We start from the raw sequence: 15,755 nt of genomic DNA, 5'->3' as shown, positions 1-15,755 counted from the left end.
GAATCGAAAAAATATTAGGAGGAATTTTTTTTTCTCGTCCTCCCTGGTGAAAATGAGTTCAAGCCACGCCCCAAAAAGCGAAATTTTGGACCTTTTTAGAGATTCCTTTTAAAATTTCCGAATTCAAAGGTTCCGAATTGAGGAGTTCCGCTTTAGTTTTTCTTTTATGTTTTTTCTTTATGACAGTTCATTGCGGAACCGAAGCAAATGAAACACAGCTAATTACCAACTTGAAATTAATAAAGGTAAATTGACCGCCATAAAGCTAATTTTGAAAGCTGCGCTGACGATGTTTCGAGCGTTAGCCAGTCATTCGTCGGAGCAAAATGGATGATTGAGGTCCACGCGTGTCAATAAGCCCGGCTTCCTTTCCTCGGCCTTTATAAACATAAAAGTTAAAGTTCATAGAATATTTCAAGTATTCAACTTAAGTCAGTTTCCTCCTAGATATACCGTAGAATTCCGGTTATAAGCCCCCCCCCCGGTTATAGGCCCATCATTCTGGAAACAAAAAAATACATCCGGTTATAAGCCCCCCCCCGGATATAAGCCCCCCTCTACCAGATGACAGTACTGAATAGGGCTAAATGTTGCTTTATTATGTGTTTTTAACTTTAAAACGTATTGTCGTCAACACTCCCGTGGCTCGTTTTGAAACGTTCTTTTCCTTCCGCTTATAAGCCCTCCCGAATATAAGCCCCTCCGCTTATGAGCCCACCCAAAACCCCTTACGAAGTTGTATAAGCCCAGGGCTTATAACCGGAATTCTACGGTACTTGAACTTGAATACATTATTTACACTCGGATTTGTAGAGAAGCTTGAACAGCTAATGTATCCGAGTATTCCCACCCCAATTGCATTTGATTATTTCAGCATCAGTTTTTAACAACCATGATACCTTTAAATGCACTAACTATATTTATTTTGAAATGGTTAACTGAAGCAACTAGCTTTACTACTATTTTTCGTCAAAGATAAAGCCAACAAAAACAGCTTTAAGCTTGCGTGCAGAAGATTAGTGTTTTTAATGCATAGGAGTAAACCACAGGGCTGCGAAGGTCAGCTTAAGCCCGAAGTTTTAAACATTTTGGAAAGAATTTGACACTGTTGTTTTGCCAGTTAAACAAAAAGTCATTAAGATCCCTTTTTTAGAAAGAGACTTGAAGTCGCCGCATATTTATTCCTTCTTTTAGTGAAACCTTACCCAGGGGCACACCAGTTAAACGGGATAGTTGGCAATTTTTCAAGACCACCTCACTTAAAAAAAGTTTATGGCATTTATAACTGAGCATTTAGCGTGTTCATTTAGCAAATAAAAGTTTTCTCTTTGAGCTCAGCGAGTCGAAAATGTGTTTCCGTGTGTCTAAGGCAAAGCAATTAAGTATGCTGAGGTATATTTCTACTTTCCGTAATTTGATACTTTTGTTTTTCAAGAAGCGCGCTTCCGCGTTTGCGAGGAGATGGACTTTCGAAGCCGCGACAAAATTGCCCGCTTTCTATTGTTAGAAGTCGTTAATTGATGTATTTTCTAACTTCTTTGGAAGCCATTAATAATTTAAACAAAAACTCGGTTAATTATAATTTACACAGAGAAAAGACAGGGTCAGTTAAGGCGGATTCTCTAATGAATATGGCACACTTGAAACTGAACAAACAGAATCTATATTTTTCCACATGGTTTGCACTAAGAAAACATCTGCTCATAAGAAAAACAACTCAACTTAAAACGGATACATCTGAATTATATGTTTGCCACTGGTAAATTTGTTTGCGGATTTTTTTTCTTCCGTATTGCCTTAAGTGAATTGTAAATTAATTTGTGGTTTTGGTCCAAGGACAGGCGGCGTCTTCCGTCAAATAAAACTTCAAAACAACAAAATTAACCATTTTCACGGCATTGTATGAGCGAAGCTCGTTTGCGGACCAATTATCACATTTGTGCGATTTAACGGCACTAATGATCACTTTTCCCGTGCAGTAGGAAATCTCACTCCATTAAATCACCGATAAATAAATAAACTGTATGTTAGTACGATATTCTTATATTTATAAACTCCGCTGCAGAATTGAAAAAAAACAGACTTAAACAGAGATGCAAAGCTGCTAAATTAACAACGGCAGCGGCGATTCATTGTCAAAGTGTCTCTTATTTGCCCCGCTGCAGTATTTAGCAAATGACACCTTGGGTATTATCTTATGAAGCCGTTTATTTTCAATCGTTTTGCTACGGTATTACAATTCAGGAAGAAATATACTCTACGCCATAATTCCTAAAAAGCATAAAAACGTGTAAAGACTCAAGTTAGACAGCCAGACAAAAGACACCGAGCGAAATGGCAAATGGCCCAAATTTTAACTCACAACAACAGATACTAAATTGCTCTAATTTAAAACGAAAACAGACAAATTGCTCAAATTTAAATGGCAGCTGATATGTTAATACACATCTCAAACCGTCCAGACGCCCGAATAATTGAGTCATTTATTTTATATGGTTAGCAAAAAATCCACAAAATATAATACGGATGTATCCAAGTTTTGATGGAGGAGAGATAAAAAAAATATAATTCATCTCAATAGCTTTTTTCAAGCACATGGTCGAAGCTGTTGTTAAAATTTGTGCACGATTTATGGACTTTCAAAACAATCATTAATCATAACAGCACCACAAAATATTCCATTTATTGGTCAGTTTGTTCAACAAGGAGGGTAATATATTAATTTTATGGAGTTGAGTCCGAACAATCAATCACCAATAAGCTTATAAGTCGCACTCGAGCCAAATGGCCCACACTGCCGAAGCTTATCTCGGTTTCCGTAGCCGATTAAGCGACTAGGAGTATTTCTCCTCCCCTTGAATGGTATGCTAGTCCATCTTAGGGTTAACCCCAGTAGTCGGAATTCGCCAGTACCCATTTATACACCTGGGTTAAGAGAGGCACTGTGAGAGTAATGTGTTTTGCTCAAGAACACCACGCAATGACCCCATAAACTCTCGAACCCGTTCCGCTGGACCCAGAGTCCAATAACGCGGTTTAAATTTTATCGATAAGATTCCTCACTTCGAAAATCCAAACAAACCCTTTATATTCAGTATCTTTCGCTTGAGTTTCCAGTTTCCGATTAACTTACGACAAATTCAATTACAGATATATATCAGTTCCTTTGAAGCTTTATTAGTTTACAGAGTAAATTGATCAACACTTTGACAACAGAGCCGATTTACTTTAGTTCTCCATTTTAATTTCAACGATAAATAAATATTGCTAGACAGAAAAACACGTCCTTCAATAAGTAAAGAAAATCATATACAAAAATACATTAAGCACAAAATAAAACAAAGAATCGCGGGACTGTTTCAGTAATAGTTTTAATTATCAGAAACTACTTTAAAAATAAAAGTGTACTTCCCCTTTTTTTAAACGGGATCCCGGCGCTAACTCGAGCTAAACGCTGCTTTCTGCTTTTCATTATACATTTTTATGCAACTTCTCGAAAAATTCACCGAATTAAAAGCTGTAACAGTAAGCTTATTATACAGCGGAAAGTTACACTCTTTAAAAAAATTTAATTTTTTTTCGGCGTGGGGAGGCCCCTAGTGATTTATGAAGAAACGACTCACAAATGATAACATTGATAATATAAGCCAATTTATCTGAGAAATTCAGAATTGAAAATTGTCCAGAAAATGCTTTTAGGAACGAACGAGCCTACCACAAATATTTCATGAACAGTCAAGAACTTCCACTGTTAGGGTTTAGCATCGTAGAGATCCCAAACGTTCGTGAAAAAAGATCGCGGAAAAAACCAAACAAACATACAAGCTAACTTGATTCAATGACCGTCACACGATGGCAATATTTGACTAGTATCGATTCAACTTCCCACCGAAAAACCTGTAAAACTTTGACAGTTTCTTGCATGTGAATTTTTAAAATCCTACATGCAATCTTTTCGCATGTACAAAAATCTGATGTCATCGAATATATGAAACGACCTTGATTTCATTGAACCATGGAAAGCTAAGGAGAAGTGCATGATTATTTCTCAACTTGACATCAGCGCTTTCTACAGATACATATTGACATCATGACTAGGGAAACCAGTTTAAAGCGTCTTGTTATTGATTTGCATTCTCTTACTTGATTACAAGACACTTGAATGACAAGCAGGTAGGGGCGGGGGGCGTGGCTAGCAAGCTACGGGTCAACGTAGTCCTTTTTGTCTAAGAGGAGAGGGCGCAGTCTCGACCAGTAGCTTCTTTGACAACGAAGTACCATCGACACCTCCTCCAAGCCTTCGAGGGGCGAGTGATTTTTGTACATCTCCTGACTCTTTTGAAAGGTATGAAAGCTAGTCTTAATGCTGTCCTGTTTTGGGATGCACCGAGCTGAGATGATCGACTCGATCGGAAGTCGCTATTTGTTGTGTCCCTCCCCTTATGTTTGTGAAAACAAGCGCCGTTTAAAAGAACAACTTGTAGATGATCTGATCGGAAAACTAAGAGTTACCATGGAGTTTTTACTTCTCGGCAAAGATCTAAATCCTTAACTCTGCCGAGACACTTAAAATTCTTTTTCCGTTTTGAATTTTGCTGCCTTCTTGTTCAACTAATCGCAAACGTTTGCTTGTTCGCGGACAAGTTGCAATATTTTTTATGTTCAAATTTGCCGGTCACTGCACGTAAGCTTAAATATCCTACCTTTTGAGGTTTCTAGTCGTCCTGTTTTCGCATAGATTTTTTAGATGTAGCTGAGCTCGAAATTTATTTACATATTATTTCACTTTTGCTGCTATTTATAAGTGTTGACTAATTAGTTTGCGGAAGAAGGTTGCTAGAAAATTCCGGCTTCAAACTCCCACTTATCCATTTCACTTGTGGGATTCACGGCAATTAACTTGGTTCCTTGTTTCGCGCTGTTTATACGTCGGAACAAATTTATATCATTTGAAAAAAGTTTGCGTTAAAAAATATCGAAACATCCTCATGCCCAGTTTTGTGTCTCTTTTATCGGTAGTTTTTAGAAAAAACGCATGGTGTTTAACAATCTTCAACGTAGTGTGAAATGTTTAAATCCTTAACTAGTCTTTCACATTGAAAACTTCATGCGAGAGTTTGGAAAATCTTTGCTTTTATTTTCATCACGGTTAGTAATACGAGAGTTAAATATTTTCAGTGCAAAAATAGCAAGAGCGTTGTTTTAATTCAAGCCGAGCTTTTTTTCAATTAACCACGCGGCGCCAAATTTATCGTATCGTGTTAACAAGTTAACACGGCTTCGATTACTTCGCTAAATGATTCTTCGTCACATACATTAAAAAAAGTTAACAAATTTTTTAAAACATGTCTCCTTCATTCACAGCGTAACCACTAATCCCAAAGGCAATACAGTTTCGAGGAAACAATGCCGGAGAGACTCGAAAAAAAAATATTTTATCGGTGAATCAAATTCCTCATTCTTGGTTTATAAGTGAATTTGTTCAGTGGGTTGGATGTTTTAAGTTATGCAATTTAGGTGCAAACAGCACCTGTAAGTCCCCCGATTTTTCTAAACCGCCACCATGTTGGCGAGTCTCGTTTTCCGCGTAAAAGCATCACTTTTCTAGCGCCACATGTGGTAATTTATGTTAGTGTTTTACTAATTTGTTTCCCGCCGCTCGGATCAAGTTACTTTCGAACCTTAAAAGCGCTCTGTAAAAAGCTTGTTGAACTCGTTTTTTAATTAAAATCGCCAAGCGCTGGAAAAGTCGAGAACAAAAAGCAGTTTGTACTTTCAGTTGGGGGTGTTTAAAAGACACTCCGTAACTTGCGCGAAACCGATCGACAGTTTTAAGGTTGCAAAAAAATTATTTGGTCGTTAAAGTTATTATTTTGAATTTGAAAGGGACTAGCTAAATTTAAAGGTATTCAGACATTTCCCGAGGCCTTTCCTTAAAAGAGAAGACATAACTAAAAACTACAGACACAATACTAGTTAGTTTTGGGAGAAAACACACCACCAAAATCACAATTTAAACAAGGGCCTGAAAAGAATCCTGCGTGTGGCTTCGAATCAAAGCTTGCGTTAATTAGCATTACAGTCAGCGTTAACAAAATAGTGTGTGTTTATATTTACTCATCATAAACAAGCAAACGTTTAGAAAATTCCACTTAAAACGAGCTCACAATTAACACGGCGGCGTTAAGTTAAAATCAGTAAAAAAACAGGCTGGTGTAATTGTTAAAAATTTCACTTCTTATATTTCCATGCCAGTGCGATTCATAAATACCCTTTTTACTACAGGTGGGTTCCCAGCTAATGGAGGCCTTTACTTTGACATCATCAATAGGCGAAATAAAGGTATCTGCCCCCAAATTAACTTAACGAAAGCTTTAACTATTAGGCAAAAAAGTTGTTAAGTTCATTTTGAAAGCGCCACTTGAGTTAAGGGCCCTTAATTCGTACCGCTTTCCGAACAAAGTACGGGCTTCAACCCTTAATTGGCTTTCATTCCTTAGTTTGCGCGAGCACGCCCTATTTTCTGAATTACCCGAGTTTATTGTAACAAGACTAAATTAGAAAAGGCAGCTGGTAGTTCCTGCGATGGACATGACCTAAATATTCGCCCCTTAAAAAAATCCCCACAAAAATCAAAGTGAAACACTACGGGAATCTGAAAGTGCCATCAAAAAGACACGGTAAAATCGAGGGCGACTCATCCCTTTATTCAACACAAAAGCAAGCAGGTTCTAGTTTCATAAACTGCCCGGCAGTTTGTCAGAACCCTGAATAGAAAACATCTTCATTGGGCGGCATTCCGTAACTTCGCCTGGTGTTCCATCACTTAAAATCCACCGGATGAAACAGGTACTATAGTAAAAGTGCTTTTAGCGCTCGAGTGCAGTTCAAGGGTCTGGTTAAAACCAACTCTGGACGTATAAGAACCATGTGAACTGGAACAATATCTTCCTTTTTTCCGCCCCTAACTAACCATATGTTACTTTGGTGGGAAAAAGGCCTTTCTAGAGGGCATGGCCCCGAATTCTCGAACAATAGAAAATTTTAGCTAAAGCAGGTGTCAACAAGAGTAAAGTGTCCTGATAAACAATAGAACTTCGATATCAAAGAGAACTGCACGACCCTAAAATATAATTTCGATGCCGGCGACATTGAAGTCAAAAATAAGCCCAGAATTATAAAATTACAAGTCGAAAGATTTATCAATTCGTCAGTCGTCAAAATTATTCATATAAATCACAGAATCGCGGTGTTTCCTGTTTGATTTATAGCTGTCATTTTATTCACAGATGTTAGAAATTTCCAGCGGCAATCAAAACCATGTTTTCCGGCCCGTGGTAGTTTCGTTAGGTTTAATTCTGTTCGGCTTTCGTGAATAAAAAGATAACTTTGGTATCCGAGATGAAGTTCTTGCTTGTCTAATAATGAGCAGGCTACAAAAGTTGCCAGAAAAAAATCTTTGCCGGCTTCAGTAAACACTTGGAACAAATAAAACGCAAATACATTGTTAATGAAAAAATAAACAAATATCGCAGCGGTTTTCAGGCCAACCTGTGAGTTTGAAAAGATCTTTCAGTGTTTATCGTTTGTTATGAAAAGTTTTTCCTGTCGCTGTGTGCTGTCAGGAAATCAGAATTTCAGCAAACACCGAGCGTTTCCTGAAGTAACACAAAGACCAAAATTTTTCAGTAAACGCGCGGCGAATTTTTAAACTACTAAAACATTAATTGGATCGTGTGGAACGTCACATATAAACTTGTTCAGCTCGACGATTTTATCTTCGTCGCAGTGTTGAAATAAATCTTTTTGTTTTTCAACCAACTGTCCTCTTTTTTAGGTTTCTCAGAAGCTCAGCAGGGAAGCGTTTTCTTATCAGACTAACAAAGCAAATAACAATTAAGTTTATCAAACCGATCTGTGTTTGTAGGTTAAAACGCGACCGTTTTCCACGGGACCACGAGTGAAGTGTAATCAATGGGTTTCCCTCTACAATTTAAACTTCAAAGGGCCACGTTTTTTTTTGAAAGACGTTATATTCTGGAGCGTTTTAAAAATTACTTTATTGTAGGACTTTTTCTCAGCCCCTTAAGCCATCAAAATCGAAACACTATCTAACCACAATGCATTGACAAAGACTTGAAATTGCTACTGGCAAACCATTCGTAAATTTCTTTTCCTTTTAAGTTTTTAAGTGCATGTTAAAATCGATATAGAGCACATAAAGATTCAAATGATGTAAGGGTTTGAAAGATGCCCTTCGCGCATCGATCAATAAATAAAATTGTGGCTAAAAAGGAAATTGGGGTGAACAGATTTTTTTTGTTGAAACACTCGTGTATTTTTTCAGACCGGTAACGCCTGCTGCGGTCATGTTTAAGGTTTGAGTTTTTATACTTTGACTTAACTTCGGAAGTGAAAAGAAAGCAATTCGCAAAAAAAAAGTTTATGTAAGCTCAGCGGGGGTTGTGATTTTAAGGCAGTTTGTCCAGATGAACTCTTTGGCGGTTTTTAATAGAAAAGCAAATAAACACGAGCACAACTACAAGCAATGTGTACTTGATTTAATTAGCTCTTTTGTTAGCAGCGCTTTGAGTTAGGCCAACTGAAATCTACCCTGTCGGCTATTTTCTAAAGTCCACGTGCAGTCAAATAGCGATGTTTAATTCATGCCGCACCTTAAGTGTAGATTAGAAAGATTGAATTCAATTCTAGGGGTTTTAGTTGTAATAACTCCCTTTCTTTTGAAATCGAAAGTGTGAAAGCGGAAAATAACAAAAGAATCACTAGAAGCTTTCTTCAAAAGGCGAAATCGAAATTGGCTGTCATTAACCCGATTTTTGGGCGATATTTTTTGATACACGGAGACTAAAAATCCTCTCGACAGAATGTATGACAATTAAAACACCCCTAAGCCAAAATGTGTTTCCTAATTCCATTAGCGAATATGCTTGTGGCGGCAGGAGAAATGTAAACACTCTTAGTATAAACAACTCTATTAACACGTACAAAATGTTATGTAAATACATGCGTTTACCTTTCTAATTTAAAAGATATCTTGTTAAAACCGTGTTTAACATCCAGCGGAACCGAACACGCACCGACCGTTTCTAGTTTGGGGCAAGGGGTTAGCTAAGATTTCTACACCGCACGCTAGCAGTGAAGTTAATTTACACCAGATTTTTATCGGCTGTGACAGACAAGGCAAAGTTTACAAACAATAGAAACCCAGTCAAATGCCCGCGTAACCACGGCTTGTCGATCAAAAAACAACAAGAACGCGCGCCTGGTGCAAACTTCAATCGATGCTATAAAGAAAACTTCAAAGTTCTCGGACAGATTGCCCGCAGTAGTTTAATCTCTTTGACTGTCAAGCGCCTATGAAGAGGGGGCGTACCATTGCAATTTGCACTCAAATTTGAACAAGCCGGTAATATGACCGTAGCTGGAAGAGTTTTTAACATTCCCTATAATTAACACTTAAAGTCGGGGCCTTAGGCAAGTTGACCCTCCAAATCGCTGCCTCTATTATGCGTCTCGGCTCCTCCGCTAGAACAATGCGCTCGTTCGATTTAATGCAGGCCTACAGCTGGAATCCTTATCACACATTTAAATTGTAGGTGTGATTTATTGTGAGCGGGGCAGTTGATGCACACTCTTTACAGACGGCGCGTCAATCAGAGAGCGGTACATCAAAAGGCTTCTAATTAAATCTATCAGTTTTTAAGGCCATAGATAATTTCGCAAACCACGCCTGATAGCTCAATATTTTCCTTGCGTGTGTGTACAACGTTGGAGCTCCTAAGCCAAAAGGCAAATATCAGCCGATAGGGGCAAAGAAGGAACGGCAAATTCAACACAAGGGGTGGCGAACTGGAAAAACGCCTGTGTTAACCCATTTCATCGTTTTCTAAATCGTTGCAATCACAACCCGGCGGGACTTCTTTGATCATCACTCAGGTATGAAAGTTCAAAATCCGCTCGTACCTTTATTCAGTATTTCTAGCGAGCACTAAACAAATCACTCTTTACAAACGTTACTTGCAAATGCGGTCGTTTGGAATTGTGAAGTTAGAGATCAAAGTAGTGTCGGTTTGTTAAAAGGTTACGCAAATCTTGGCTCACCAAACTTTGTTAGTAACACAATACGTATACCGCACGGAGGCAAAGTAACACACATTTGTGATGTTTTTGTTATTTTCCTCGGAATCTAGAGTTCTTATTGAAAAATGCGTCACGACTCTCTCATTTTCTATTTTAGAAAATTTTCCTATTTGTTCAGACGTCTCGGATTTATTGAAGGGGATTAATTTTGTATCGTGTTATTATTTCGGCTGGTTGTAGGTGAATATATACACGTACATTATAAACAAGCTTAGTAGTGCTTATAATTGCAGTATGTCTTTGGTAAAGCGCTTCTCTGCGGGAAATCCGCTTTAAGAAAAACCACATACAGTGTCGAAACATTCGCCATTTATACAAACCCATTAGAAAGTTATAATCTTACGAGAAACCCCGCAGATAGAAATTAAAGAACAAGGGAAAACGTCAGTTCACGGGGCAGACAAGAAAATTAGATTTGGTGACATTTTTGCGAGTTTTATCCAGTGCATCACTTTGAAACAACAATTACGTCCTTGCTAGTTACAAAACAATTAGCTCCGACGCCCTGAAAATCACATCTAAAAACAAGAACAGATTAATACATCCCTCTGAGTTAATCGCAATGCCGGATTACGCTGGGAGATTTTTAAAAGGACAAAGTTGCTGCGATTTAAGACCTGTTCCGGCACCTGGGTAGCTAGTGCGCTCGAATTTAGGTTGTGAGAAAAGCAGGTTTTGCTCGACGTCAAAACATTGGGCAGGTTTTCAACCTTATGCACGGATCAGTAGACGTAAGTGCTATGTCTTTATAGCATCATATTTATTGAACAGCCCTCGACCGCCCCCTTTCTCAACTAAAAAACGCCCCCGTTCAAATCCGTGCCACCCACTGGCCTGCATGTATATCGCGAGAATCTTTCGACAAAAACAGCAACAGTTTTATTTCCAATACTTCTACATCAGATATGGCTCGCATGACACCCAACACAGCGCGCGAGAGTGAACTTTATACAAAAACTTACGCCGTATTGTAAAGGATTTGCAATTGAAACAATTATGGTTTCCGATTCCAATCGAGAGGTGTGAAGTGGCAGGACTCGAGTTTTCGGTCAATGCAGCTGGATGCGTTTCGACTAGCTGTAATTATTGTCAACATTTTGTCGGGCGCAAAATCTCGCTCCGACGCCCGCCTGTAGGCTTTTGCATTGTTAGTATGGATTGGTTGCGAATAATGGTTCCATTTGGAGAAACTTATTATATATCAACAAATCCCTATCATTCAATCACATTGTGTCATGAACGGCCCTTCTGTTCTCCTGATTGGTTGTAAACAAGAGTGGCGGCATCTTAAAAGACTGCGTACTTGGGGTTTTGGCTGAATTAAATCAACAGTCCATTTCAAACTCGTGGGGCGTACAAAGTGCTCCTGAATTTCTCGACCAAAATAGAACGCAAAACAGCCCCGACTAGGCCCGAGCTGAAGTTCTATGATCAGGGGGTTCTTTCGTCAGGTTCGTTCCGTTGTATTTGTACAGGAATTTAGCGTGATTTGATTAGTAAGTTTAAGCTGATTACATGGACACCGCGCGCGCGTTAATACGCTCTGTTTGACGCTGTACACATTCGTTTTGTACTTATTTCAGGAACCGGGGACACCGACAGATAACAGATTCACACCTCTTGCGATGCTAGCAGCGACTTGCAGCAGGATAGGACAGCAAAGCCCACCACCGGTAGCTGACGTGACTATGGCAAAAGGTTTCTACCACTGGAAACAACCAACTTCACTGCCTCTGCAGCGAGGAAGGCCGGCTGACGGTGCGTTGTATTCAAATCTGCCCTCAGCCTTTATGCCTACTAGCGAGTCTTTAAGCGCTCAGAACCATGAGAGCTTTCTAGCCAACCCAATTTATTCGTCAGGACATAATTCACTCACAGATCCACTAGCTATAGCCTCGGCTAGCCGCGTTCATTCAGCCTCAGTTGATGCGTCGATGTACCCACCGCGTATGCCTCATCCGTACGACAGCTCGCCATGGTTTAAACCTCCTCTGGAGCCTCACACACAGGCTTCAGCGCGGCAGGCGTTCTGGGAGGTACACAGTAACTCCCCGTGGCTAGATCAAGCCGTTTCAGGCAGCACTTTTCACCCAACACTGAGTCATTTTACTGGATTGCCGCACGAATTTTCCACAGGAAGTTTACCAATTCCTGCTGCGGTTTCCGTGGCTAGCCATCCGCACTTTCTCCCCCCTCCCTGCCTCGGCTCTGATCCTATGAAGGCTTCTCTGCCAACGTACATAGATGGACCTTCTTATTTCCCTGGGACGCCAGCTTTGCTACCGTCGACGCAGAGCGTGGCCGCGAGAGCGACTCGACGCTACACGGGTCGAGCGACATGCGACTGTCCCAACTGCCAAGACAACGAGAGACTAAGCGCCGCCGGTGCTCCTTTTAGGAAAAAAACTCAACACATTTGTCACATTCCTGGTTGCGGCAAAGTGTACGGGAAAACCTCACATCTCAAAGCACATCTCCGCTGGCATACTGGCGAAAGGCCATTTGTGTGTAACTGGTTGTTTTGCGGGAAGCGTTTCACGCGCTCTGATGAACTGCAGAGACATTTACGAACGCACACTGGCGAGAAACGATTCGCTTGCCCCATCTGTAATAAACGTTTCATGCGGAGCGATCACTTAGCCAAGCACGTAAAAACACATAATAATGATTCCGTGAGGAAAGGAGACTCGGAGAAGGACGAAAAAGAGGAAGGGAAAGCTAACAGCGGCGGCGAAAATGAACGATCTTGTAGCGTATCTGAAAATGGCGAGAGTAACAAGATCGCGTAGTATGACAGAGACAAAGCGTAAGACATTAAGAATTTAATGATAAAATGTTTTTCTCTAAAGTCTATTATGTTCTTTCCACGACAGGAAAGCCTTCTCATCGTGAATCCAGCGCTTGAATCCTTTTCAAACTCTTAGATGAGAATCTAACAGTAACGATGTATATCATGGCTGACGGACGTCGGCTCGGAACTGAAATCAGAGGTATAAAATTTCCAAGTTCAGAATTTGTTTCATTGATTCATACAGTTACACATATGGTTCTTACTAGCCAGACAGGCGGTCTCAAACCCGCAAGAAAGAGTGCAATTCTGATTGAGGACAAATCATTTTCGAAGGACTTTACATTGTCTAGTGTACAGAACAATATGTTAGAGAAAAATTCCTCGTTTGTGTGTAAGAGAGACAGAGAGAGAGTGAAAGAGAAAACATTGATATGCTATGAAAATGACAAATTTTCGAGCCTTGTTCAATTGTATTTAAAGGCTGTATGTTTGAAGTTATTTAATTGAACAAGCCGATACAACTAAATTCACTTTATTTACTATTGAAATGTACATAAAACTTATGAAGCTAAGCTGAACCTCAAGATACTAAATTAAAGAGAGCACTGTATCATTGAAAGGGTTGTCTGTCTGTGAATACACGAAGATGGATTGTTGGTCTTGTTATCTGCAAATTTATGTCTTTTTCGAGTGCAAATTACACCGACGTACCATTATTTATAAAGATAATCGTTACACTAGAAGCTTTTTGTAAAACCCTGTGTTCCCGGTGAGCACTACAATGGGTTCCTCGACGGGGCACTGAAATGGTTTCCCATCAGCTGATCACGAACAGTGAAGGAATTGAAATGGCTTCCCACAGAAAAGTAGTTACAGCTAAACAGATAAGCACTTTATGCCATTGTTTCCGTGAATTTCTTCGATTAAGACACGGTTTACAAACACTCGGTCAATAGGCATGTATTTTGTGAATTGTTATCCTTTTCCGATCGTGATACTCTGTTGATTATCAAATGGTGTAAAAAAAGCTGTTAAGAATTCTTTAGCCAGGTCTCAGAGGAACTAAGCTACAGAGATTTTATACACCGATTTCTTTTTTGCTTTTGTTTAATTCCGGCTGTTGGTTACACACTCAAACAGCGTTAATTTTTCAATGGCACTTGAAATCATTTGCCAAAGATAGAACATGGTCTCTTTTATTTACAAAGCATACAAACGCTGACCCCGGGAAAATGTATGGCAATTCTACACAATAAATAACCGGCTTTTTTCAGACTCCGCAAAAACACACAAGAAGTTAGTGAATACCTTTCATTCATCGACTAAGTTCTCGCGGCACCGCGGCGAAACTCACTTACTTAAACTCTGTTTAGGCAAGATCTTTTGTCCTTTAAAAACCTTTTTGCCGAGCTTTAATATAATATCGAACACAAAACCCAACTTTTCAAAAACAAACACGCTCTCCGTAAATTTGTGCGTAAATTTTCTGCGTCGTTTCTAAGTTGCAATGCACTCTAAATTCATACAGGGTTAATCGAACGCCTCTTCGTACGGAAGTGTACATATTAAAGTGCTAGATAGATTCAAGAGGAAACGTTTTATTTGTAAATCTTATCAATTCAAATGAATTGCTTTCTTCGCACCCATTTTGAACGATTCCTGTCCAGTTCGCCGAGATAGGGGAGGGATAATTATTTCGCACTCTTCTGCCAGTTAAGCCCTCTAGTTTTGAACAAAGGAAAAAAGTACTTCACTTTTCAATCTTCATTAAAGTGGAAGGCGCTTGCTTGCTTTGCCGACATAAGGGTGTCATATTCAGATAATTGAAATAATCACAAGGCATACTGTTTGACAAGCCGGCACTCCTCCGAGATCACTTTTATAAACACACAAATTTCTTTTTACGGTCGTTTCTTTACTTAGTAGTTAGTGGGTTCGTTCATTTGCGCGCGTGTTTCGCGTATAGGCACCCCGCGTGCACAGTCTACCACGAAAAGCAAGACAGTTTCACGCCTGAAAAATTGAGTTTAATTCTCTTCTAAACACAACATAAACAACTCCGCGTGGTGTAAAAAGATCGTATTTCCTACTTCGCCCAAGGCTATGGAAAAAATTGTGATTGATGTAGGTCGTATTTATTAAAAAGAAGTCGCGGTGTTTTTGTGAAGAAGAAAAAAAATACAGAAGTCATTGGCGACCGGAAAACCCTTTAAACACAAAGAAACCACAAGGAATTAGCGCATGAACGAGCGTCCTTGTCTTAAAAAGATTTGTTCTAAAAGATCCTTTGCTTCTTTGCTCGAGATAATCACTGTTTTTGTTTGTATCTGCCTTTGATGATATGGCAATTTTAATTCAGAATGTCCCTCGAGAGTTCTTTCTTTGAGGGCCAACTCAGCCACGCTTGATAAGCAAACCCAAATTAGTGCTTGTTCGTCGTGCCGACAAAGGGCCTCCAAGACCGCCTCTTCTAAATTAGTGATCAACTTCTTTCGATTGTTTCGCGAAGTATTACTAGTATGTTGTTTTTTCGCCATTATGAACAGGAGAAAAATAACTCTTGCCTGATTTAATTGCTTTCACAACAGCGACTCAAAGCTTTTAAAATTGAGGTGTCCTTGCCGCCTGCGGAGCGCTAAAAGTCGATATAAAGGCATTCGTGGCATTGAATCAAAATAGAAACCCTTTTTAAGGGGCAAGATGCGAGCAAAAGCATCGCCGGATAATTGGGTTTGCATTTAACGGCTTACGATAATTAACAAGGCGTCTCGTTTAATGATACATAATAGTTTTCAAAATATTC

At 39.5% G+C, this 15,755-nt stretch overlaps 1 protein-coding gene across 3 annotated transcripts; it reads left to right on the top strand.

Annotated features, from left to right (window-relative positions):
- Positions 1-4,235: 4,235 nt before the first annotated feature.
- On the top strand, positions 4,236-13,614 carry LOC144630096 (transcription factor Sp9-like). Of its 3 annotated transcripts, none has more exons than XM_078488381.1 (2): positions 4,236-4,345; positions 11,745-13,614. In XM_078488381.1, the coding sequence occupies exon 2, from the start codon at positions 11,787-11,789 to the stop codon at positions 12,948-12,950; it is 1,164 nt and encodes a 387-aa protein (XP_078344507.1). In that variant the 5' UTR covers positions 4,236-4,345; positions 11,745-11,786; the 3' UTR covers positions 12,951-13,614. The 3 variants fall into 3 exon arrangements, with proteins under 3 accessions (XP_078344507.1, XP_078344506.1, XP_078344505.1); XM_078488380.1 differs by lacking the exon at positions 4,236-4,345 and adding an exon at positions 9,569-9,957; XM_078488379.1 differs by lacking the exon at positions 4,236-4,345 and adding an exon at positions 10,378-11,612.
- The last annotated feature ends 2,141 nt before the right edge of the window (positions 13,615-15,755 follow it).

This window comes from Oculina patagonica, chromosome 11 (assembly GCF_052425735.1).
Source record: "Oculina patagonica isolate OP01 chromosome 11, crgOcupat, whole genome shotgun sequence".
Lineage (NCBI taxonomy): Eukaryota > Metazoa > Cnidaria > Anthozoa > Scleractinia > Oculinidae > Oculina > Oculina patagonica.
The sequence above is the reverse complement of the archived record's forward strand: the minus strand, read 5'-3'. Positions and strand labels throughout refer to the sequence as shown.